Here is a 25,896-nt window from a genome sequence, read left to right on the forward strand (position 1 = left end):
ATAACATTTTTAAACATATTTTTCACTACTTTATGGAAATGAAACATGGAAAAGAAATAGGTTAGAATACAAATTCTTGTAAGTGTTAAAAGGTTAGTATTAGATATTGGGAGAATTACAACCAAGTCTCACAGAAGAGAAATAATTACCAAAACGTCCTAATAATAATTTCAACAGTCTATAATAACAAGTCTTATAATGAGAATGACAACCTCTAAGATTTGTTTTTTAATCATTCTTCTTGCTTGGGACCTCATTATAATTCTCCCTTAGATATTTTAGTTGTACAGAAATATTACATCTTCATTTAAAAATAAACGGTGAAATACAAATAAAACAAAAGAATGAATTATGTTAGTTCTTTATCAACATGATTCACTCATTTATTCTTAAGTATATATGTCGGTGATGTTAGTGATTAGGGAAATTAAGTAAAAATAGTTGTTGTCATAGCCATGAGAATGTTATCACTTCCCATATAAGTGTTGTTATTTTTATTATGGTAAGGAAACATTAAAAAATATTGTTAGTGTTTTCAATTTCAAACTTGTCATTTTATATTCAGAACTTGTTATTCCCAACTTAATTGTGGAAATAATATCATTTTTTTTATTAAAAAACGTTATTGGTATTCTCAATTTGATGCTTGTCATTTTATATTCAAAACTTGTTATTCTGCATATTGAACTTGTTATTTCCAAATCAGTATTTGTTATTACAAGTTTGCAATATAGAATTACAAGTTTGTAATCAGAAATAACATGTAATAAAGAATTATAAGTGTATGATAAGAAATGACAAGTCTGTAATAGAAAACAAGTCTAAAATAGAAAATTATAACTTTAAAATAAAGAATTACAAATCTATAATTAAAAAGAAGAAGTTTGAAACAAAAAATTATAAGTCTAGAATAGAAAGTTACAAGTCTAGAATAAAAAATTACAAGTCTATAATAAAAAATGACAAACCCAGACAACCATCTGACATCAGTGACATCAAAGCTAATTTTGGACATTTCTTGACAAAGGATCAAGCAGAGGCAATCATCTGTTAATTGCATTCATGGATAAAGGAACATATACTTATTATGAATGATAATTGAGGAATCTTCAAATAGGCAACCGGGCAAGAACTTTCAAGAGAGATGATCAACGAGTTCCTAAAATAAATTTGAAAAATGCTCGCTTGTATGGAGTTTAAGAGAAGAAAGGACTTCCTTCAATTATGCTCAATGCGAACTGTATAGCTAATGCGCAGTGGCGTTTTTTTTTTTTTTGGGGGGGGGGGGGGAGGCAATCTCAGAATTAACATAGTACTAAATCGGAATGTTATCCTTATGCTTGAATCTCGTTGAGCTAATTGATTATTTGTTCATCCCTTCTAACTTCAAAGATAAAAAAATGTTGGGAGCCAGACGGGTGCTCTCTTGCTTAGTTGAAAGAGGGATAAAAGAAATCCCACCCACCCACAACCCAGCACAGATACAAATGAAATGCATTGGATGTATTGCCTCAAATGCTTAGTTGAAAGAAGGACGAAGGGAGAGAGAGGAAGAGAAGAAGAAAAGAGAAAGAGAGGATGAGATGGAAGAAGGAGAATAAGAGGGCCTTGGGAGAGGAAGAGAAGAAGAAAAGAAAAAGAGAGGATGAGATGGAAGGAGAATAAGAGGGCATTTTTGTCATTTTCTCAACATTTGATAATTTATATTTAGGACTGGGTCTCTGACAGCAATTTGGTGAGTTGAAGGCAATTTTATATGTTTCAAGGTCTTTTATTGCAATTCTCCCTAAAAAAAATCTCGAGGTAACGATCTTTTTAGAATTTAAAATTGAAATATTCTCATAGAGATTTAGTTATAACCAGAGGAAAAAGGAACCAGAGGAGAAATGCTTTTCAATTGCTAGTATATGCAAATGCTCTATGGATACTACAGAGCTTCCTACTACAATAAGATCCAACAAACTTCACCTGTGCATGTCCATGGGATGAAATTACTCAATATTTCAAAAATTTTCTCCTCCTCAAATTAGTCAATAGGGAGCCTAAATTATGATACGTACACTGAGATGTTTTGTGATTACTTCATCCTTTTCTTTTCTTTTTTAAAATACCAAATAATCACTTCATCTTTAAATTAGTGTTGAGAACAGTGCTAGTGGAATTTGGACACCAAGAACCAATATATTCAGAAAAATTAATAACAGAGGCCATATCCATGCTTATATAAAACAGGGGTCTTAAAATATAGTTTATCTTGAATAATGGTCAAGAATATTGGAAGAACACACCTTAGTTTCCACTAACAGGCTACCCTTCCAATCCTATATAAATTAAGCCATAAGAGAGTCGTGCATTACCAAAAGATTCTCAGGTTCCTCGAGAAGCCTTAGTCCCAAGTGAAGCATTTTCAGAAGCATATGATGATGTCCCACACTACACGATGGCATGTTTTCAGCGTGCTGCAGAATAAACCAAAACTATTTAAACTTTGAACCATATGTTTTAAAATCGCAAGCAACAAAAACCAAAACCTTAAACCTTAATTTTGCTGCTTCTTTTTTTTTTTTAACCATTTAAACCTTAATCCTTAAAACCTATATTTTTCTTTGGTAAAAAAATATTTAAAAAGCTTTTTCCATTTCGTTACAAAGATGAAAAAAATTCTAATAAAGCCAATTTTCAACGCAAACTTTAGTATTTCCAAAGTATCAAAGTAAATCTATCATCACAACTATTTTTCTATAAATTTTATTGGCACAAAATAAGGACTACACAAATGCTTATCAAGCACCAAATACTAAAAAACTAAATAAACTAAAACCCTTTTTTTCATTTTATTACGAAGATGAAAAAAAAATCTAAGAAAGCTATCATTGAAACTAGATAGATATATAATTTTCGAAGCAAACTTTAGTGTTCCCAAAGTATCAAAGTAAATCTATCACACAACTATTTTTCTATAAATTTTATTGGCACAAAATAAGGACTACACAAATGCATCTTAACTATTGCCCCTTAGTGCACTAGCTAGTAGTATTTGACTTGACATGGTTCAGGATCTAAAGTAAAAAGTACAACTCTTAGAGGTCAGAGAAAAAACAAAAAATATATAGAAAATTCTTTATATTGCTAATTTATCTGCGTACAGACATATGCAGATTCCAGTATCATATGAATTTGGAGATTCTAGCCACTGTTATGAATGAGTACCGTGAGGTTTCCCCAAGGTAAAATAGATGTCATGTTCAAGCCCTTGCCTCTTCCTCTGGAGCAATTCTTGAACAAATATGGTAGCTACCACCCCAAGAAAAGTCTTCCGTTTTGATTGCCATGCACTCTTCGGAGAGGAACCGTCTAAGAGCTACCACAATATTGAAAATCAGAGAACATTAAAGAATCAGGAACTGTGGCATCGTATTTTGCCTCTGCAGCAAAAGTTATAATGCTAAGTAGATGGTATATAGAATTTTTGCATCCTTTTAATGTCACAAAAAGATAACTAAAATTACATGTCATCGATTGTCAGCTCAAATTAAGGCAGCAACACAACGAAAAAGTATTAAAAAAACATTTCAACCATTCACGCTGACCATCTACCATAGAAAAGCCTCTCATTAAATAGGATATTTTCCAGATACCCAACATCTCCATAAGTTGCATCTGCTAATGACTTGTCCAGAAAATTTGAGATCAAAGTTTTCATCTTCATTACAATAGCAAGCATCTTCAGAACTCAAATAGTTGAAATATTCAACCTCTTAAAAAGGCAGAGTTATTCATGGAATGAATTACCTTGTACCAGCAGCAGGAACATAAACATCAAAGACCGTCAAGCGACATGGAAAATAGAACCTTGTTATCGTTGCAAGTGTCGTAAAGCTCCTGTCAAGGAGATTATGAGTCATGTCCTTGTCGGCTATACTCTTGTTCATCCTCATTGTCACTGCTTCGATCCTGGTACTTGGAATTAACAGCAGGTAGACCCCGACGTCCCAAAAGAACAAGATCAAGAAGCCTTCTCCTTGCCTCGTACACAGGATTTGGTTCAATCAAACACCCTCTCTCATAAGCTTCCCTCAGAAATACAGTGTGCCGTTTTCCCTTAGTTGACAAATAGAATATCCCCGGGTGATCCAGGAACAAATCCCTTATGTTCAAGTCAATCCCAAACCATTTTCTGAACTGGCTTATCTTCTCTACTTCAATCATCTTCTCCACTGTCAAGCCAAGGAATTCATGAACAACTGACACGGCTCTTTTTTCTAAAGCCATCATTCCAGCCTTGGATTTCTTCTTCTCACCCATCATCTCATATGGCCCCAAATATGGCAAACTCTGCCATTTCTTCACCTTGGCCTTATAACTCTTACTCAGCCTCATCCCTGGAGGATGCGTGTGTTTGAAACTAAACTGCATTTCCGTTCGATCGAGCTTGCAATCTTCTTTACAGCATTCAACAACCCTCCAATTCTCAACTGCTGCTGTAAAATGACTGTTGGGAAGCACATCAACCAGTTTCAATAAATGAGTATTAGGTTCATGAGCATCGCACAGTTGAAAGAGATGAGGATTTTGACAAATAACCGAGTCCTCAAAATCATCAGGAAGCCCAAGTTCCCGCCAAACCTTGAAAATAGCACGAAGAGGTACCATTTTAGATGCAGACATGGACAGTATCCGGACTAGTCTATCAATAACAACAGGTATCGAATCATTGATGGCTACTGCTTCCTGATGGAAAATATCGAGAGCAGCATCAGTTAATTTACAAAATGGCTGGGACTTACTTGGTTCATAGAAAATATGGAAAATATGAGGGTACTTGCGCAGAAAAGCGGTGGCACCACGGTTGAGATGGAGCTTCTGGGAGAGTCTGGAGAGAAATTCAACTGAGACTGACTGCTTCTTCGGGTTTGCAAGGATAAGATCCTGAATTGCAATGACTTTGAGAAGGTTTTTGTACTTGTCCATCAGCTTCTCAAACGTGGGGTCTCTAGCCCTAGAAGCTACATACTGGGAAGATGTCGTTTTTGACCGAACACATATAAAATGACTGACCGGATTTTTTCTTAGAAATTTCACCAGGTAGGTCACCATTTCACTGCACAATCAGATACCCTTTCCTCGCTCTCTCTCTCTCTCTCTCTCTCTCTCGGCGCGCTAGCCCCCTATCTCAGTTCGGCATTTTTTTTAACACAGTAAGCCCCGTACCAGTGAAACACAAGTTTCAGAATCTATAATGGAAATTTTGCCCAAAAACAGAATCTTTACCAGAAAAGCGAGTCAAGAACCACACTAACAATTTTGCCCGTATAGGTAAAAGAGGGTTCAGACTTTCACCACCTCTCCTCTCTCCCTTTAATCTTCACTTTCTTTCTCTTCTATCTGTGCTTCTTCTGCTCTCTCAACTAGCTTCGGTGAGTGGATGCGAAATCAGGGAATAAATGGGGGACAGAATTTGAAGAACCACACTAACAAAGTTGAGGCGCTCCGAGATTATCGTAGGTCCGTCGGTGCTGATAGCACAATTCCGAGTGCAGATGCTCCTACTGTTTAGCCTCTCTCCCCCCGGTGTCTGAATCGCGGCTGGCTGAAGATGTGGAAGGGGGCTTGGCCCATGCAAAACGCCGCACTCCACTTTTGTTTGGAAAACATTTAGGGCCTGTTTGGTTTGAGGGGAGGGAAAGGAAGGGAGGAGAGGTTTCATCCTCATCTTGTTTGGTTTGATTAAAAAGGAGAGGAGGGAAGGGTATTTAATGATCCCTTGTTTGGTTCAAGGAGGGGAAGAGAGGGATAGTAATAATCAATTTATCATTTTACCCTTATATATTAGTTTATGTTTTTTATCGATATATTATATAAATTAATTTACATCTTAATTTAAATTATATAATTTAATCAAAATTCAGTCTTATCATGTTAATATGTGTATTAAAAAATTGGTATAGTAATTTTTCATTCTAATTAATATAATAATATATTTAAAATAATCAAATTAACAAATTTTATATGCTCTAAGAAAAATGAAATTTTATTTTCTTTAGGCTATCTTTTTTTCCAGTTTTAAAATATATTTATAAATAATATATTTATAAAAAACAATTAATTTTATAATATTATAATTTTTTATTTAAATAATTTTTATTTTTAAATAATTTTTATAATATATTTTTAATTATAATAATGTATATATTTTTTATTTTTTTTACTTAGGATAATATATTTTTTATTTGAAATAAATATTATAATAATATATTTTATAGGTAGAAATGAAATATTAAAAAAAATCATAAGGGCATAATGGTCCAAAATTTTGGCTCCCCTCTAAAAACCTCCAATTTGGAGGGGAGCCAAAATGGGGGGAGGGAGGGGAGGGGAGGGGACATTTTAGCTCCCCTCCCCTCCAAAATTTTTAACCAAATGAGGGGAGGGGCTCATGTCCCCTCCCTTTCCCTCCCCTCCAACCAAACACACCCTTAGACCAAATTTTTTATATTTATTTTACCAAGCATATGGCCACGTCATTTTTTATGTGAGTTTATCAAAGCAGGACAGGTGGATATATGCTATATGAGAACTTAACATGATAGATATGAAAACTTGATGTAAGTATTGCCATATTTATAATTATTATCGTGTATATTGCGATTATAATTGTAAAATATAATTTTAAATATATAAAGATAATTATAAAATTGTGATTTTATGTTTTATTAAAATATTTTAAAAAATAACTTATATGAAATAAATTAGAGTTATCATATCAAAGTACTTTCCCTTCTCGTTAGTTCCTAGTAGGGCTACACATAGACAGGGTTGAGCAAGGCAAGCCCCTTGTCCAATGCTGAGCCCGAAAGATGAGGGGGCCGCAAAACCCGACCCTGCCTAGTAGAAGTCCTAACCATTTTGGACAGGACAAGGGCGGGCTAAGCAAGGCAGGCTTTTCTGCCAAGTTTAATGACACCATGCCTTATATCATATGTAGAAAAAAAAATTCAATTATCGTGTTTTGAGATAAGTGAGAGGAAAAAAATTATCACGAATGAGTCTATCATTCATATATATATATATATGAGGCCTACGTCAATGTTTTAAAAGCCGGACCGGAAGTCGAACCGGAAAGATCAACGGGTCATGGTTCAATCGGTCAGATCGGTCGGACCGTTCGGTCAGACCGGTGACGCAATAATTAATTTAAAAAAATATTATATACATATAATTAGTATATATGAAAAATATCAAATTATTAAATAATTTAGAAATGCATTTAAATAATCTAAAATTATAATAAAATCATTGAAAATGGACTAAAACCTTATATATTTAATTTTATGTATGTTTAAAATATTTAATGTATTACAAATTATCAATTCATTCAAATCAAAATATTTTTTTAAAAGATAGATCAAATATCGAAACAAAAAGACTAGCGACTCACGATTTTAACACCACAATATATGAAATTTTCAATGAAACAATACTATATGGTTATAACTAGTCTAAAAATATATTAGGATATTTAAGGGGATCAATTTTTTTATTTTTCTTCTATTTTTTTTTAAATTTTTAGTATTTTTCAGTCAGGCTAAAAAACCGTCCGGTTTTCTGAAAACCATTCCGGTTCCCGGTCCAACTCCGGTTTCCGGCTTAATAACGGCTCAACTCCGGTCCAATCCGGCTCAACTATGTGAACGGTTTTTTGGTCCAAACCGAGCCGTTAACGAGTCCGGGTGACGGTTCAACCGGTCCGACCGTCCGGTCCGGTCCGGTTCTTTAATCATTGGCCTACGTAGTCTTGTTCTTCAATTTTTGATTTCTTATGAAAGGTGGTTTTATTTTTCTTTTTTTTTTTGTTTTAAAAAATTGGATGTAAGAGAAAAAGAAGAAAATTTGACTTGGAATAATTTAGCATATTGAATCTTATATTTTGATATTTAGCTCTTTTATATAATTATAATTTTTAAGTTCCTTTCATTTTTTCTAATTTTACCTATTTTTTTAGCCAAAATAAAAAAGATAATTACTTACAATAATATTATCTTATATATAGGCAAGGTATGTTGCCCTGTCCATTTGGCCCTGCTCTGCCCGTGAATCAGCCCGGCTCGAAGATGCCTATTTTTGCTTGGGCAGCTTTTTATTGGGTTGGGCTGAGCGCTTTTCTTGCAGGCTTGAGTGGGCTTATTGAGCATGCGAGTCTTATGCACACTTCTAGTTCCCAGTAGGGGTGGAAACAGGCCATGCCTTGCTCTTAACAGGCCAGGCCTGTTTTGAAGCCTATTGGCCTGAGCCTGGCCTGTGGCCTGTTACAGACTTATTTTTCAGCCTGAGCCCGGCTTGTATAAAGGCCTGGCCTGGCTTGAAGCCTGTTAAAAGGCCTGTATTTTTAAAAAATTCAAATTATAATTATTATTTTAAAAAAAAGTTAAGATTAAAAAAAACGTACATAATAATTAAATTTTTAGTTTTGTCTTTTATTTAAATTTTAGTATCATAAGTACTATTTTAAATCTTAATTATAATTTATAAGAATATTATTGAAAACTAATTGTAATTATATGTTAAAATTTGGAATAAGACTATGTTTTTTTTTAATTGAATTAAGACTACATTTAAGTACACACAAAAAAATTAAAATTAAGACAAATAAATAAAGAGGAAAAAAATACTAATTTTATAATGAATAAAGAGGGTATCATACTTAAATTAACATAATACGTAGGTTAGTTAATTTATCATTCTTGGAACAAAATTTTTCTTTCCTATTTTCTTTATATTTTTAAGATTTAAAAATCACATTATTTATTGATATTATTATTTTAAATTATATTTTTATCTTCATTTGTCATCTAAACTTCAAAATCTAAGAAAAGATTAAGCTATTAACTATATATTAAAATTAAAAAATAAATTAAAAGAGTACATTAACAATAATAGCATTAATTAATTTTTAATATATTATAATTATAAATTCTTAACAGGCCCAGGCCCAGGCCGGCCTACCAGGCTTTTTAAAAAGCCTAAGCCTGACCTATTTAACTAAACAGGCCTTCAAACAGGCCTAAGCCTGTCTTTTTTGGGAAACAGGCCAAGTCAGGCCAGGCCAAATACAGGCCAGGCCATAGGCCCCTGACAGGCCGCCTGGCCTGTTTCCACCCCTAGTTCCTAGAACTCCTCCCCTCCCTTTCCTCTTTTCTGATCAATTCAAGCAATGTAAAGCATGCTTGGATGTGAGTCCAAAAAACAGAATTTAGGTTTACTTGATTTATAAAATTGATTTTTAATATAATTGAAAAATAGAATTAAAAATATGGTAAAACCATTTTTTAAAATATTCAAATATTTTTTATACATGCCAAAATTCTAATTTTGAACTTAGAGTTAACTATGATTCTTTTGTAAACTATCAAATACTCCGGTACATGTCAGAGTTAACTATAAACCCAAACTTAGAAGTTATTATTACTTGCTTTTTAATCATACATGCTTAAAAATTAATCCAAACACCCTATTTTACTTAAATAAATTTTGCCAAAATTATGCTTATAAAATCAAGATTATTATAAACTCTACTTTGCCCATTTCTAGTCCAAACGCACTTATGGGAGTTGCTTATATGTTAAATCATGCTTAAGAGTCATATAATTGGTCAACAAAATTTATTTTGAAGGTATCCAAACAGCGAAGCATGCTGTGTTTTTAGAATCCACTGCCGTTTGGGTGATAGACAAACGGCATGTCGTTGCTTGATTAGCGTCGTGCTTCTCTTCCTCGCTTCTTTCAAACAGCCAGCCAGTCTCCGCGGGAGTCATTGCTAAGAATTAACGAAGGAAAAACTTGGAAGCAAAATGGTGTGGGGTCTCTTCCCCGTCGACCCTCTTTCAGGTACATTTCTTTTCCTGTTTCTATGTTCTTGTTGAAATGTTTGGTATGGGGAATAGATAGATGCTGACAGTTACGGTTGCTACGAATTTTACTATTTGCAAGCTCTAATTCAGAGTTGATCTTATTGGTTAAAGAATATAGCAAAGTTTTCGTCTTGATACTGTCCACACAAGTTTGGATGAAACGGAAACTAAACCCTTGAGGGGATTAAATCTTTTATTTTCTTTGCGGTTGACCAATTTATGGCTACAGAGAAGACTTCAAAAATCTTGTGATTAAACACACACTGAGCTTTATGTCTTGGATTTTAAATGTCTGATTTCAGTAAACAGATTTTATTCATGTTCCATTTATTTTTATATTATTTTGTAGTTCTTGTTTTGTTCACAAGTCTTATACCTGGCATTATTTTAACCCGGCATTTTCTTTTTTAATCATACAGAGTCTTTGGTGAGTTGCACTGCTTATGAATATTGCATCTTTCTATCACTTTTATATGATATGATATATTGACAGGTGAAGATAAGTACTACATTTTTAGATGTGGAAGCTACAAAGTTGGGCGAAAAGGTACGGTATTCCTACTAATTCTCTTGCAGTACAGGTATTTATTGGTCTTAATTATGTTACCTTCTTGCAGTGAAAGGTCTACCTTACTGATGATGCATACATGCTGCATAATGTGAAACATAGATACCACAAAAAAGGCAAAATAAAAAGAAAAAAGCTCGTAAACTTGAAAATGAAAGACCTAACAAAACTCCCAAGGGTACAAACTGGACTAGTATGATCCAATGTGTATCACCAAGGTGGCCTAAAATGGCGCTTTCTTTATATATTTTATCTCTTCATTTTATGAAAAAGAATTAAGAACTGTGTTGTTGTATGCTTCTGAAGTTATTTGCAATGGAGAAAAAACTTGGTAGGACTGTTGTTCTACATTGTTGATGGGAGCTTATTCTTTCCAGAATTACATTCAGGTCTTTCACTAAGTTGAACTCATACTTCATGCTCCACATCTGTGCCATTCAGGTGACAGTGAGTCATTTAGGTCAATTAGTCATGCCTGCTTTCTGAATTCAGGATACCTTGTCAAGATCCTATTATGGTACTATGTGATAATTTGGCTGCTACGTGAGCATTGCAAAAAAACTTAATTCATTATGTTAGAACAAAGCATGTTGAAATTTATTGCCATTTTATGGAGGAGAAGGGAGAGTCTGGAGTTCTTGATCTTATGTTAAGTTGCCATTTTAGAATGTCTGGTTATCACATTTGGCTGCTTTCTGTGTTCCTGTGTCTAAAAATTTTTATTGAATAATCATAAATTCATTACAATTTTTCTGGACTTCATGGATCATATACTGATAACTTGTTAGTTGCCACTTACAGATTGTGATGTGATCATCACCAAAGATAAAGGGGTTTCACGGGTTCACGCTGAAATTATCGTTCAGGCAATGACTAATGAGCCCTCTTACTTATCATCCAGAGTACTAATTAGAGATTGCTCTAAGTATGGAACATTTATTAGCAAGAATGCGGGGCCCAAGAGAAAAGTTCATGAGCTTCCAAATAAAGAAGCAACACTAGAGGATTGTGATCTTATATCTTTTGGAACTGGTAGTGCAACCTACAGGTATGTGAATGCACTTCCGACTATGGTTGTCCTTTATTACTTGTGCTCCCTTTTTCTCCCCGATCTTATGGTTCCAAATGCATTTTATTGATGTGGTTCTTAGCTCATAAAATTCACAGCTGAATTCTGCTTTAACACATTTTACATAAAACTTAACAGGTTTTCCCATGTCCCGCTAGTTTTCTTCATCTGTTCGTTGGATAAAGCAGATCAATCTCTAGAAGAGAGACTTTCATCATTTGGTCAGTGAGGAAAACCTTTTAGAGGCTGTTCAGTTCTTCTTATTGTTCTGTTTGTATGCATTCTTTGAAAACTGATTTAGCACCTGAAGTTCCTAGTTCCTTACAGATTGAAATATCATAATCCAACTTGTTAGTCCTGTAAGCATTGATTCATGTTGATTCTACCCATTATTTATGTTTTGTTGGTCTCTACCAATGCGACTAATTACTGATATTGGAAGAAACTTATAAATATGCTGTAAAGAAAATAGAGTTTGCATTATAGCTAGAAAAAAAAAAAAAAAAAAACAGAGAAAATAGAGTTTGTGCACGTCTTTGATAATGATAACTTCTAAAATATGGCATTTTCATATGACACCCATGTCCACTCTGCTTGTCTTCTAAATGTAGAGCTTGTGGCACCTTGGTGTAAAAATTTTGCTATCAAAATAGTCAATTGTGAAAAGGCAGTTTATGAATAGCTGCTATTTAAATTTTCCTTCTGCTTTCTGTTTCCATTTTTAGTAGAAGCTCCAAATAGCTACTTCTCTTCCTGATAGGATCGACCTATTTAAAAATACCTATAAGAGGTGACAGAGGCAGAAGCAAGCAAAAGGCAATAGTCCTTTCTAAGCAACCAGGGAGTTGACTTCTATTTCCTACCTTTTTGGAGAAAGTAGCACACTCTAATGTCTTTTAGGTCCGTGTACTAGGTTATTGTATTTTGGGAGACTGTGCTGTTTACTTTTAAGTATTTTAGCCGTTGTAGCTTGAGGGAGGCAAGGAGTTTTTTGCATGAGAGTATGGTGAGGAGAGAGCTGACCTCTCGAATGTCAGGATCATTGTATGAGCTGTGAGCGTGTGAACCATTTTGTAATCTCCTATCTCCCACTGAGTAGGAGGATTGCCATTCATTAATCTTATTCGAGTATTATTTCACTGTCAGGAGCCCGTTCACTGTTTCATTATCTGCTTATTATTGTTCCTACTCTCGGTTCCTATCACTTCCATAATATAAAAAGTAGGTTCTAAATCCATGTATTTTGGTTGATGGCAAACAAGCATCAGAGTTATTATGGAAGATTTTTTTCCCAGAAAAAAGAATTATTTTGAATCGAACAGCCAAATAGACACTTGTTGATCGAGCAGAAATGCAGAATGGTCTTTAAGGTTCTTAATTTTTTCGGTCATAAGTTTTAAAATATATTAAACAGATTTAAAATGGGAACATATCTTTGGTGCAGCATCAGCCTCGGGTCTTTAGAATATCTTAACCTTTTTAAATACTGTGATCTTTCATTAAAGTGAACACTGGCCAACTTTTATGTTCATAATAGGTGGTCGCATTACAAATGCAATAGGACAAGAGTGCACTCATGTGCTGGTGGATCAGAACATGCCTTTGAAAGATGATCTTGTTGACGCTGTTGTGGCCAGGAAACCTTTGCTTCTCAAAACTTGGGTTGAGGTATTGAAGCATTTAAATATGCTACATTATTTGACATTTGTCTTGGGTATTCATTGTGCTGCACACTCTTTACTGTCAAGTGATCAGTTGTCTTTATGCAGATACTTGTTAAATTTATTAGGTTGAGGACGTAATAGTCTGTTGCTTACATGTTGTTACTGGCAATTAGTGGTTAAGGTAGGTATAGTCTTGAGTCAAAACTTGTGTGACCTTTGAAGAACTAGCAATTTTCTGCCTGGGAACGGGTTAATCAGGATAAAAATAGTAAATGCATATAAATAATAGTTGATAATGAAGGCTTACTACAGTGTCTTTCACTTCTGTTGTGAGGCATTTACCAGGCTTTGGCCTTGAGGTATATGCCAAAAAGAGGGGAAATGAGCATACCTATTTTATGTAATATACAGTCTACAAATGTGAGGTTTAATTTGATGATTTATGTCCAGAACAAATGGGAAATTCATAATTCATATGATTCAGGTTGTGGCATGACTATCTGTTCCATGTGTAGGTTGTTGCAGAAAAGAACATCAGCACTGAAATTCCTAGCTGTAATTCGTAAGTGTTAATTTTTTGTGGCTTTTGGCTAAATTAGCTATATATTCCATGACATTAGCAGCAATTAAGCTTACAAATGATTTTTTTTTTCCCCTCTTCCCCCTTTCTGCCTCCTTAAGCAGCTACATTCCAACAGTGTCAGTGGAAGGAGCATCTGTCAGAGTTGTTGACCCTAAAGCTCGTGAACACTGCTTAAAGGGATATACATTTTTGTTGGAATCAGTTCATTTGGTATTATTATTATTATTTTTTTAATCTTCTGTAATATTTGAATTGCTATATTGAATATATTGTATTTTAATCTGAGAAAACCTAGAAATGTATACTGAATATATTTTCTCCTTTTCCTCCCTGCTTACAGTATAAATTTGGAGCCAAGTTAAAATCTTTACTGGAAGTGGCTGGTGCAAAAATTGCTTCTTTTGAAGAATTCTGTACGGATAGCCAAGTAAGAATGTCATTGCACTCCATAATTAGCGAACTTTCTTTGTATTGAGGTAAATATTTCATTTGGAAAAGTGACACAAAATGGTTAGTGGCTGACCCGTATTATGTTTTTTTATTTTTATTTGCAACACCATTTTATGTTTGCATAACTTAAATTGTTTATGTTCATACTATTCCTTGTGGAGTGAGGTATGCTGTAGAAATAAACCTTTCTGGAGATGCCTCTGTTTTTAACATATTCAGGGATCAACTTTTAAGCATCATTCAGGTGATGTATGATCATCTGTGTGATATGCATAATCTAGACTCTCATTCCTCCGTCTAATTTAAGTGTCATCCTACGATTTCTATTTTAATGCTAATCTCTGTTTTTTTCATGGGCAAAAAAAAAACTTCTTGTGGAAATTGCTACTATTGGTAGTTCGTATGAAAGCAAACTCCATTATGAATTACTTCTGTAATTCATTGTTTTTAAGTTCCTCTACTTTCATCTGTTCTATGATAGTATCTGGGAAATTGCTTGGTTCTTCCTGTTTTGTTTTTTTTGTTTTTTAATACCTTCCCTGTACATTATTACTACTAATCCTCATTTAATTTCTGAAGGGATTAGATTATGGGGAAGATAATCGTGTAGTTTGCATCATCCCAGGAGGACCAGCAAGCAAGTCTGACCGCTTCAATAAACAAAGTTCCTTATCTAGAGTGAATGAGATGGACATAACATGTGCTGCTTTAAGTGGACAGTTAGATCAGTCTATATTGATCTCACCCTGTGGTAAATATTGTTACCGTCTCAAGTAATATTTGTTCGTTTTTTTCTTCTTTCCTTGTGATAAATGACCTGAATCCTAGCTTATTTATTGGTAATTCGGTTGACTGCTTAGAATACTTGCTTGCAAATTATCGATAAACCCCATCGACCTAAATTCTTGTACTTGAGTCGAAGTTGGATAGGATCTAATCCATTATTTTCTGATTCATTTAAATGCCCATATTTATATTTTGAAGAAGACAATGGCTAGTAGGGATAGGCAGGACAGATTTTGAGATTCATTTAATTTGGGTGATCCTCCTTTGGCATTGGTAGTTGTTTAAGATTCTTGCTCATATTCTAATAAAAAATTTCCTTCATTTTTATTAATTTTTGAGATTAGACCCTGATTTCATATTTTATAAAGCCTTTCCTTGTATCTCTATCTACTTTGGATCCCATCACATTACTGCAACGATAACAGTTATCCCACTTTGCCAACTCTTCGTGAAATGGTATTCCATTATTGTCGAAACTTTTTGAATTTGAATGGACAAAGTGTATTCTATATCAAGTGACACGTATTGGCTTAATGAAATGGGCAAGCGTGGCATATCCTCCATTTGCAATGAATAGTAAATAGTGCTTACAAATGGCAATTGGAAATATTGACATGGTTTAGGGAATACATTACTTTAATCAACAGCGCGGTGATGTCTAGAAGAAGTAGGAAAGAGGGAGAAAGAGGGAAAGAGAAAGAAACAGAGGGAAATTGAGATAGATAGATAGATAGACAGACAGACAGACAGACAGACAGACAAGAGGGAGGGAGAGTAACTCAATTCATTATCATTCCTGTTTACAGTTAGTCCTAAGCCACTTATTTGTAGCCCTTAGCTACTTAGGGTAATCTCCCCTCCTTACCCCCTACTAACTCCTAGCTAACTTCTCTCATTCATTATATTTACATATCACACAGTTGGGTTCTGAGCATACGGTTGAATAGAAAACGTGTTATTTCTTTGATAATATTTATTTCCTCTCCTTATCAATGAAAATTATCGTGGAAGGTAAAAAAATGCACCGAGGTACTGAACAAGCTGAACCTGTATTGTGCAGTACTTGTTTCATCTTCATGCTCTACGGATGAGACAATAGTAGCAGATTCCGATACTGAAGATGAAACTGCCACATTATCCCGTGCGAGGGAGACACTGTGCAAAGGAGATGATATAAAATATGAAAAAGCTGACATATCATTGGATGTTGCTCCTGCCAGATTTACTAATATGAAATCTGACAGAAGGGAGACATCCTTGGATGGTGTTTCTGCCAGATTGGCAGAAAAAGGTGACGGAAAACATGAAAATAGAGAATCAGCTTTGCATGACGCTTCTTCCAGGTTGGATCCGCAATCTGCCAGCTTCAGGGAAGGTGGTGTTGGTGTAAGAGTGAAGAAAGACGAGGTTGATGATTATGAAAGTAGAAGTTCAGATATTATTTACAGCCAAGATTTAATTGTCCGGGATATAGATTCATCTTCTGGCACAAATGCTGCATCAAACAGCAGTCTTCCAAATTTTAAACGTTTTAGAAAGGTTTGGTTTTGAAATCCTTATTCTATGCTTATAAGGAGCTTATCCAGTTTTATGATTACATACCTTTGGACACATCCTAACTTGTCTGGTTTTATTTGTCATGGAATTGCAGGTACATTCAGGATCAGGGAATAGTTTCACCAATCTTGTTCCATTCGCAAAGTATCCATACAAGTAAGAACAAATATGAAACTGCTGTTTGTGTGACTGTATGCGTGTTATATTAAGCATGATTTGATCTTGACATCACATTTCATTCTCTGATATATGTGTTTGTCACTTTCTCTTATCTTCAGGGACTCTGACTATGAAAATGATGAGATTAACAAGTCTATAAAGGAAGAGAAAAAGAGAAAGAAAATGGAAGCTATTGCGGAAGACTTGTTTAATAATGAGAAGGCGAGAAAGCGAGGCGCAGCTGGTTCTCTTCGAAGCATTCTTATTTCATGAAGGCAGCCATATTTAATTCGTCTGAATTATGATATGCTTTTGTGTTTATCTAATAATGTATTGATCAGAAAGTATATTTTCATTCTGTAGTAACAAATTCTAAAGTAATGTGTTATATATTTGGGTAATTAATTAATTCGAAGAATCGTGGATTGTTTCTAATTGAAGTTTTATTTATCAAGGATCATGCAGTTGAGTTGAATTACACAGACACTGAAAAGAGTCCGGATTTCAATCCCCATCTATCTTTGAGGAAAAAACAACATAAACACAAAAATTCAAAGAAAACAAAAATCTCATGTAGCATTAACACCTTGGTTCGTGTCCATTTTATCATGGGTTGGTTGAGCTTAAAGACTTTAATTGCATTATAGGGCAAGTAAATTCTAAATAGACTAGAGCCCTTTTTCCTATTATAATTATAAGTTTTAAAATAAAATAATACTATCTTTTTTTTTTTTTTGGTAAAATAATACTATCTTTGATCAACTAAATTTTATATTAAAAACTTGAGGTGGTAGCTAATAAGATCATAGGTTTAAATTAAGCATCTTGTTAGTATGTAATATGTTAGTATCAAAAGTATGCTCTGGTTTTTTTTTTTTTTACCAGAAAAAGTATGCTCTGGTTATGGCAGGCTGTTTTCAACTCCCTCGAATTTTTTTAATAAAAAAAAAATCAAACCAAAGCAAATTAAGTGGTGCCACATTAACTTTGTAGATTAATTATCGCTATCTTGGCAATTGCTTATTTTAAAAATTATCTCACGCTTTCTCAGTTTGTTTAAATTATTAGTGGAAACAAGATAATAATATTCTGTCACACCAACAACGTACACTTTGACAAAGAACAGAAAAATACCACCACATCTAAGAGGTGTTTGGATAAAACAAAAGCATAATTTAGAGAATAGCTTTTAAAAAAAATTATTTTGAGAATGGATTTTGAAAAAAATAGTTTTTATGAAAAAAGTTATTTTAATAAAGTAATAATGTTTAGATAATTGTTATTGGAAATACTTTTTCCATGTACAGATTACTAAACATAAATTAATATAAAATTACATAAAAGATATATTTTAATTTATATTTTTGTCTGAAATAATAAATTTGCAAGTAATATATTCCTTTGCCAACATAATAAATCATATATGAAAAATATAATTAACTAATAGTTAATACGTGTATATATTTATAAAATATAAGATTAAATATGTTTCTAGAAAAATGATTATCTTACCTTAAAGGTTTTAAATATGAAATCTCAAAATATTTTTTAAAAAATTAAATAAACATTCGTAAGAGCAATTTATTGGTTATATAATTAATGAATAATTAGTGCGTATATAAAATATAAAATTAAATATTTTAGTAGAAAATTGGTAATTTCATATCAAAATTATAAAACACTGAGTATCATAAATAATTGAGAGAATTGTAATTAGGTCACATCTAAGGAAATTAAATACAAAAAGGTTCTTTGAAATCATGAAATTATTCTGAAGTCCCAAGAGACCTTTTTGTAATAAATTTTATTTGTTTAATTACCAAATTACCCTTCTTTTTTTTAAGTTTGTATTGACAACTGAAAGAGCAATGGTTGATAACTTAGGATGCAAGGATTGATAATTATCATGGTTGGTTTGACAACTTAGGATGTGATATGCTGAGAAAATATATTGTCAAATCAGCCGCGATAGTTATTAATCATTACACTCTAAGTTGTCAACTATTGCTCTTTTAGTTGTCAACTATTACTCTTTTAGTTGTCAATACAAACTTAAAAAAAAAAAAGGTAATTTGGTAATTAAACAAATAAAATTTATTACAAAAAAGTTCATTGGGACTTCAGAATAATTTCATAATTTTAAAGAACTTTTTTGTATTTAATTCCCTTAAGTGGGATCTAATTGTAATTTTTTCTAAATAATTTCATTGAGCCTTCCCTCCCTTTTTTTTCATGGGCGTCAGAATTTTGTTATAAAAAAGGAAAGTATGACCCCATATGTACGGACCACATTTTCTCTCTCTATTTTGTCCCAACAGCAATTAGAAAGCAAAAGTTTTTCACTTCTTCTAAAATCTTGATTTTTCAAGTTGAAACAATAGTTTGAGCTAAATTATAGTTTTTTTAAGGTGTGTTTGGGTGTCTCCCCAAATCATAGTTTGGGAAAAAAATGATCCAAATACCTATAAGAAATCAAAACCATGATTTTGGATCAAAACCATAATTTTGACCCAAAAACCATAGTTTTGAAAAAAGCATTTTGAAGCTGTTTTTTAAAAAAATTAGAGAGTGTCATACGGATATGAGGATCATTTTTTTTACCAAACACATATACCCCTCAAGCTTGAATCTTCTGCCTTCGGTCCTTCATTGTTCAGAGAGGTGGCATGTTGTTGTTGTTGTTTTTTTTTTTTTAAACCAGAAAGAGGTAGTACGTTGTTACATTGTACTTTTTTTTATTTATTTCTTTTCTGTTTACAAAAAATTATTTATCTTTTTGAAAAATATTTTAATCTTATATTTTATAAATATTTTTACACATGTAGTAATAATTAATTAATTATATTAAAGATGAGAGGTAGTATGTTATTATAAAAAATAATTGTGAAAAAATGTTATAGAATTTCATGTTTAAAATCTTTAAAGCAAATTAATATTTTTCTATTAGAAAAAAAATAATCATTTTTCTATAAACATATTTAATCTTATAATTTATAAATATATATACATATTAATTATTTATTAATTATATTATCTTATATATTACTAATTATGTTGGTAAAAATTATTTTATTAACAATTTTATTCCTTCAAATCAAAATATATTATAAAATCTATCCATTATATAATTATCATATTAACTTATATTTTTTTAAGTAATTTGCACATGTAAAAAGTGCTTCTGATAACAATTATTTGAACACTCTCACTTCTTAGAATCACTTCTTCATAAAATCTAATTCTCTCTAGAAGCTAATCTTCAAACCATAGTTTGGTGTCATCCAAACACCTCCTAAAATAGGTGGTATTTGGATGGTTTCCAAGCCAAACCATAGTTTGAGGCTCAAAAGTGCTTTTTTGAAGTTTGTCAAACATTGGTTTGAGGCTCAAAAGTGCTTTTTTGAAGTTTGTCAAACATTTTTGAAGTTTGAAGTTTAGATAACAAGTCAAACTATGGTTTGAAAATGCAACCATCCAAACATGTCAATTTTTTGTAAAATCACTTTTTGATTAAAAACCATAGTTTGGAAAAATGTAACCAAGCATCATGATTTTTGGTAAATCACTTTTGAATTGAAAATCATGGTTTAGGGTCTAAAACCATGGTTTTTCATAATGTGAAATTTTTTTTGCTTTTGAAGGTATAAAACCATGATTTGTGATATAAAAAATAGATATATATGAGAAATAAAGTAGATTGTGATCTTATATTTAGAATCAAATTGAGTATCTAGGTAGCTCTTATATTAAGGACGAGAGGTAATATTAATTAATTATATTTTTTTATATACAATTTATTATTTCAAACAAAAATATAAATTAAAATCTATTTGTCTATAATTATTATATTAACTTATATCTTTTTTAGTAATTTATACATAAAAAATGATTATTATAACAACCACTCAAACATTCTCACTTTATCAAAATTACTTTTTTTACAAAATCTATTCTTTTAAAATCTATTCACAAAATCTATTTTTTCAAAAACTATTCTTCAGAAATTATTCTCCAAATCATGATTTAGTTTTGTCCAAACATCTTAATCTAAATGTTTTTTTGATGAAAGACTCAATAGCAAACACAAAAAGTGGAAGCAAAAAAATCAAATATATATATATATTATATACTACAATAATCAATGATCAATAATGACTATGTGTGAGTACTAATCAATGGAATCAATATTATCCATTCACAAGCTAGTTCCAAAAAGCTAGTTACTACAGTAAATCCTAATATAGTTTTTAGTAGTAATAAGACTATCCACCCTTAAGCCAAGCTACACCTCATTTGAACTTTATAAACAAAAAGGCAAAACTGTAGCTTTGATTTCTAGATTTTAGTTTGATGCCTTAATTTTATAAAGTATTTTTTAGTCTTCTAACCTAAATATAAAATATTTTTTAATCTTCTAACCCAAATATTGCTAATATTAAATAATGATCTTTTATGCCAATTATTGTTATCTTAAAAATTTAAACTTGATATGTCAATATTTGAAAATGTTTTGTCAAGATTTAAAATTTTAAGGGTAGTAATTTTATTTTGGTTAATGAAACTGAAGATGTTAGGATTAGATGACTGAAATATACTTTATAAAATTTATAAATAAAAATAAAATTTTATATAGAGGATTCAAAAGCTTTTTTTTTTTTTTTACTAAAGAACTTGATTATTTTTGGGGGGGGGGAGTTGAGGTTCAATATCATAGAATTCAGTTTTTGACTTATAAGCTACTAGCTCCATGATTAGATTATTTGAATGAAGGCATCTTTTGAATAACTCACTGATTTTTTTTTCATTAGATGTGAATAAAAATCATATTTGTTTTGAGAAAATATTAAAGTCATTTGATATAATAATATCTACCTGATTCTATCTTTTATTTATCTTTTAGTATTTGCATTATCTCAATAAAATTGGGTACCTAGGTTACTATAGAATTTTCTTAAGAATTTCTTTATTATCTTTGTTATTTTTATATTTCAAAATTATGATTTATTATTATTTTAATATTTTAAGGCCCACTCAATAGCTCTCCTCGGCTTTGCTCCACTCGTTTTGGTTGGGCTTATTTGGGGTGAAAAGTAGCTTATTTTTGCTACAAGCCCAATTGCAAGATGGTCACCCGATTGGTTGGGCTTAACTTCAAAAGGAGCTTATCTGTGTTAAGCTGTTAGACCAGCGTTGGGGGGAGAAACTGCATTTTGTAGCTTATTTTGGAGCTTATTCTGCTTTTTCACTGTTGCACATGTATCAGAGCTTTTTTTTTCCCTCTGACTTCGGTCATATTAACACATTTCACTTCCCCAGTTTTTTTTCATCTCAGACTCTCAGACCTCTCCTTTGTCCTCCATCATTTTTTTTCACTTTTATATTTTTTCATGTTTCACTTTATATTTAGATTACTTCTCGAGTCCTAAATATAAGACCCCTTTTATAGTGTAATTTACACTATAAAAGGGGTCTTATATTTAGGACCGGAGGAATATTTTTTATGATTTCTCTAAAGTTTTAAAATTTAATTCATGTTATGAAATGGATCCAAAATAAAACCACAAAAGTAGAATAGAGAAAGATGAAGACAAGTGAATGAGAGAACTTTTGTATTTCTTCACTTGCACTACAACACAAATGACATGACCTATTTATAGGCATAGTCTTATACATAGGTTACAATTGTCCTTAAATGACAAATAATGGATAATCAATCCCATGAATATGAATGGAGGTGAGTTGCAAGAGTGAATGGATAGTGGAGGAGTAATAGATAGTGTAGAAGTAATGGATAGTAGAGGAAGTAGAAGTTACTTGGAGAAGATGAAGAGGAAGGGGTAAATAGACATCCATATAATATTCATAACACTTCCCCTTGGATGTCTATTAGACAAATATATGCCTCGTTAAAAAACTTCAATTACAAAAAACCCTGTGGGACAAAAACCTAGCAGAAGAAAAAGAGTACACATTCATTGATATACTATTTGGTATTGCTTCATTAAAAAACCTTACTAGGAAAACCCCATAGGAAAAACTATAGACAAGGAAAAAAAAAGTACGTGTATTTAACTCCCCCTTTTGAAAACATCAATTGATATCCTTGAGTCTATGGCATCCGATATCATGAACAAGTTTTTCAAATATTATAATTGGAAGCAACTTGGTGAACAAATCTACTAGATTTTTATTTGAACGGACTTGCTAAATATGCATTTCACCATCTTTTGAATGTAGATAAGAAAAGAATCTAGAATTCTATTCTAATGTCTTTGGTGAAGAACTATGTCTTAGTAATAAGTTAACAGCAAATGATATGTCAAGTTATGAGTGACTGATAAGATATAATATGGTACTTCTTGACCTATGATTTGGTACTTCTAGACCAAATAGTTCTTCATCGCATTCTCGAAATCTGAAAGGTTCTTTATTCACCTCCACAAATCTCACAACCATCAAAGTATATAATGGATGTGATTTATCTATATAAAAACACTTTAAGGCCTTTCTTGTATCAATTATTTGATATGCAAAAATCTTCATTTCTCAAGTATTCAATTTGCAATCCAAGACAAAACTTTGTTCTTCCTAAGTCCTTCATTCCAAATTCTTTCTTTAAGCAATTCATAGCTTTTGTAAGTTCTTCAGGAGTTCTAATAATATGTATGTCATCAACATAAACAACAATTATAGCAAACTCATTTTCAGATCTTTTCATAAAAATGCATAGACAAATTGGATCATTTTTATATCATTTCTTCAACCAATATTTACTTAGTCGGTTATACCACATACACCCTGATTGCTTCTGGCAACTTATTTAACTTAATCATTGTTCACAAGAACTTGAATTGTATGCTTCTGGCAAGTGAAATTCTTTAGGGAATTTCATATATTTTGATTCAGAACTATAAAATGAATGATATATATTAAAATTATTTTAATTTTCATAATATTTCATATACTGAAAGATTTTTTTATATATGCTCCTGGCATATTTTTGATCTTTCAAGGATTATCATGTAAATTTTACTATTAATGATCCTCATCCATGGTCATAATAATATCTAACTGGCACATTTCATAACTGCAACACTATTTAAATATGTAAAATTATATTCACCACAAAGTAATATGTCTCATTATTTGTGAAAATCTATATTTTCACATAAACGTCTATATATTTTATAGAAACTTTATATGTGTTGGGACTACAGGCTCATTTTCACATATCAAAATAAAATTTTCATCATGTCTTTTCTCTTTTCCTTTTCTTCTTGGCCAAATTTATATCTACTTTGTATGATAGATCTATATGTAAGATCCTCTTTTTATCATGTGATATTCTTATAAAAATCATTGTCGACAACTTTACCTTTTCGGTTCCATTTTTTCTTTTGTGACATAACTTGTTGAGATCTCTTTCTTCCTTTTCAGATACCTGAACCTCTTCTGGGGTTTTATAATTAATTATGTCTTGACACTCTTCTAGAGTACATGCCTTCTCAATACAACTTCTAAGTTGTATGCTCCTCTTTATTCAAGATATATATATTGGAACCGATTAACCTCTCATGCTTCTGGCATGTCCTAATATTCAAAATAATTGGAGCATTTTCACTTGGAATAAGAGATTTAAAATTTTTTATTTAGGTCAGTAAAATACTTTGCAGCATTTCATGAATGCAATTTTGATGAACTTCTGGTCCATACTAATATATTTGAGGATCTATATTTGATAGTAGTAATGCATTTCATGCTTTCTCTTTTCCAACTACTCAATTTCTCCCCCTCATGTTAGGAAAACTTTATTGAATAACAATCGACTAATTATGTAGTATAAATCTCCTAAATCCATTTGCTTCTTTTAGGAACATTGTTTTGTTCCATTTAGAGATAAACAAGAAGAATGAGGTTCTTACCCAACATATGTCCCAACTTTCTTTTAATATCCATCTATGTGCATTGTGGTGGATTGGTAGGAATAAATATTACACATTTCAATTTTTTTAGATAAAAAATATCTGGCTCCTGAACCAAAGCCAATTTTATTGGGAGAATTTTGTTGCCTTGATGTCTATAAGTGCTGCAATATATTAAATCAAATATGACAACACTAAAATAAAAAAATTTGTTCTTATAAATATTGATCAAGCTACTCATTGAGGCATTAACAAATGATTTTGCTAGATCAATTTGTTAAGCAGGCTTTTCAATATTAGAAGCCTGATATATAAATTCACTAACATCTTTAAAATCAAGTTTTGGGAATCACTTAGTCCAGAAATATTTATCTAAATAATCTTACAAACTTCAGGTTGCAAATTAATGTCAATCACACTTCTTACCATTTTATATAGATGTATCTAACAAATATTGAATACTTGTATGGCTTATGTACTTCTAAATGGGCCCATATATATTTTCAGAAATGTAGTGATCCATTCGAAAACAAAACATAACTAGTGATATTTTATAATCAATTTTCTTTGAGAACAAGCAGCACATACGGATTCTTAAAAATGTTGGCTATTCAGAAGAATCTTCTGGTTCTTCAATGGATATCAATACATAATCTTCAATAATTATATAGTTTAAGATAATCAAACAAGTCATGCCAACAATAAATCTAATTATATCAGTAAACTTTTGGTTTACTGTACCATGTTTCATTACCAATAATAAATTTTTTAATATAATATATGATTGATGATATCCATTTATGAAATTGATATGAAAAATATATCCAGTATCAACTCATACTTGTATTCCAACTGTTTTTCCCCTCAAGATTGAGTCATTCAAACATGATTCCTTTATTCATATATTTCATAAATAGCTGCTAGCATATAATAGGTTAAAGCCAATAACCTATCTTTTGTTTGGAAGCCCAAGTACTTCCTAGTTCATATATAGTTTCGGACTTTAATCCAATTATACTATAACATTTACACTTTTTGGAGAACCAAAGTTGTGACGTAGGTCTATGGGTCATATTTTTCACTATCAATACTTTGTCTGCTCATAAAGAAAAATCAATATTAGTTCTTCTGGAACTATATTAATACTATTACATCTAGTTTTTCAAGAACAATATAATTTAAGACGAATATGAAAGACAATTTTATTTCAATATATCATTAATATAATAA

At 31.8% G+C, this 25,896-nt stretch overlaps 2 protein-coding genes across 6 annotated transcripts; one reads left to right on the forward strand and one right to left on the reverse strand.

Moving 5' to 3' along the window:
* Positions 1-2,161: 2,161 nt before the first annotated feature.
* On the reverse strand, positions 2,162-5,229 carry LOC114755730 (protein ROOT PRIMORDIUM DEFECTIVE 1-like). 3 transcript variants are annotated; one of them, XR_003741352.1, is made up of 4 exons: positions 4,788-5,229; positions 3,793-4,626; positions 3,211-3,361; positions 2,162-2,459 (listed from the first exon to the last, which is right to left on the reverse strand). XR_003741352.1 is itself a non-coding variant. In XM_028944603.1 (2 exons), the coding sequence occupies exons 1-2, from the start codon at positions 4,794-4,796 to the stop codon at positions 3,895-3,897; spliced, it is 741 nt and encodes a 246-aa protein (XP_028800436.1). In that variant the 5' UTR covers positions 4,797-5,229; the 3' UTR covers positions 2,896-3,894. The 3 variants fall into 3 exon arrangements, 1 of the variants encoding a protein (XP_028800436.1); XR_003741351.1 differs by having other exon boundaries at positions 3,211-4,626; XM_028944603.1 differs by lacking the exon at positions 2,162-2,459 and having other exon boundaries at positions 2,896-4,626.
* Positions 5,230-9,744: 4,515 nt separating this feature from the next.
* Positions 9,745-17,204, forward strand: LOC114755812 (nijmegen breakage syndrome 1 protein). 3 transcript variants are annotated; one of them, XM_028944690.1, is made up of 12 exons: positions 9,745-9,885; positions 10,402-10,455; positions 11,278-11,524; positions 11,684-11,766; positions 13,083-13,213; positions 13,725-13,771; positions 13,891-14,002; positions 14,133-14,219; positions 14,822-14,993; positions 16,089-16,567; positions 16,680-16,741; positions 16,864-17,204. In XM_028944690.1, the coding sequence occupies exons 1-12, from the start codon at positions 9,849-9,851 to the stop codon at positions 17,015-17,017; spliced, it is 1,665 nt and encodes a 554-aa protein (XP_028800523.1). In that variant the 5' UTR covers positions 9,745-9,848; the 3' UTR covers positions 17,018-17,204. The 3 variants fall into 3 exon arrangements, with proteins under 3 accessions (XP_028800523.1, XP_028800530.1, XP_028800536.1); XM_028944697.1 differs by having other exon boundaries at positions 9,746-9,885; positions 13,894-14,002; XM_028944703.1 differs by having other exon boundaries at positions 9,746-9,885; positions 11,378-11,524.
* The last annotated feature ends 8,692 nt before the right edge of the window (positions 17,205-25,896 follow it).

Source organism: Neltuma alba, unplaced genomic scaffold (genome assembly GCF_004799145.2).
Source record: "Neltuma alba isolate B1F8T4 unplaced genomic scaffold, ASM479914v2 tig00001344_pilon, whole genome shotgun sequence".
Taxonomy (NCBI): Eukaryota; Viridiplantae; Streptophyta; class Magnoliopsida; order Fabales; family Fabaceae; genus Neltuma; species Neltuma alba.

Bases quoted from the DNA above. Each gene is read 5' to 3' on its own strand.
- LOC114755812 (XM_028944690.1), top strand. From the start codon at position 9,849: ATGGTGTGGGGTCTCTTCCCCGTCGACCCTCTTTCAG. The intron at 11,767-13,082 runs GTCAGTGAGGAA...TGTTCATAATAG, and splicing joins AGAGAGACTTTCATCATTTG to GTGGTCGCATTACAAATGCA. The intron at 16,568-16,679 runs GTTTGGTTTTGA...ATGGAATTGCAG, and splicing joins ATTTTAAACGTTTTAGAAAG to GTACATTCAGGATCAGGGAA.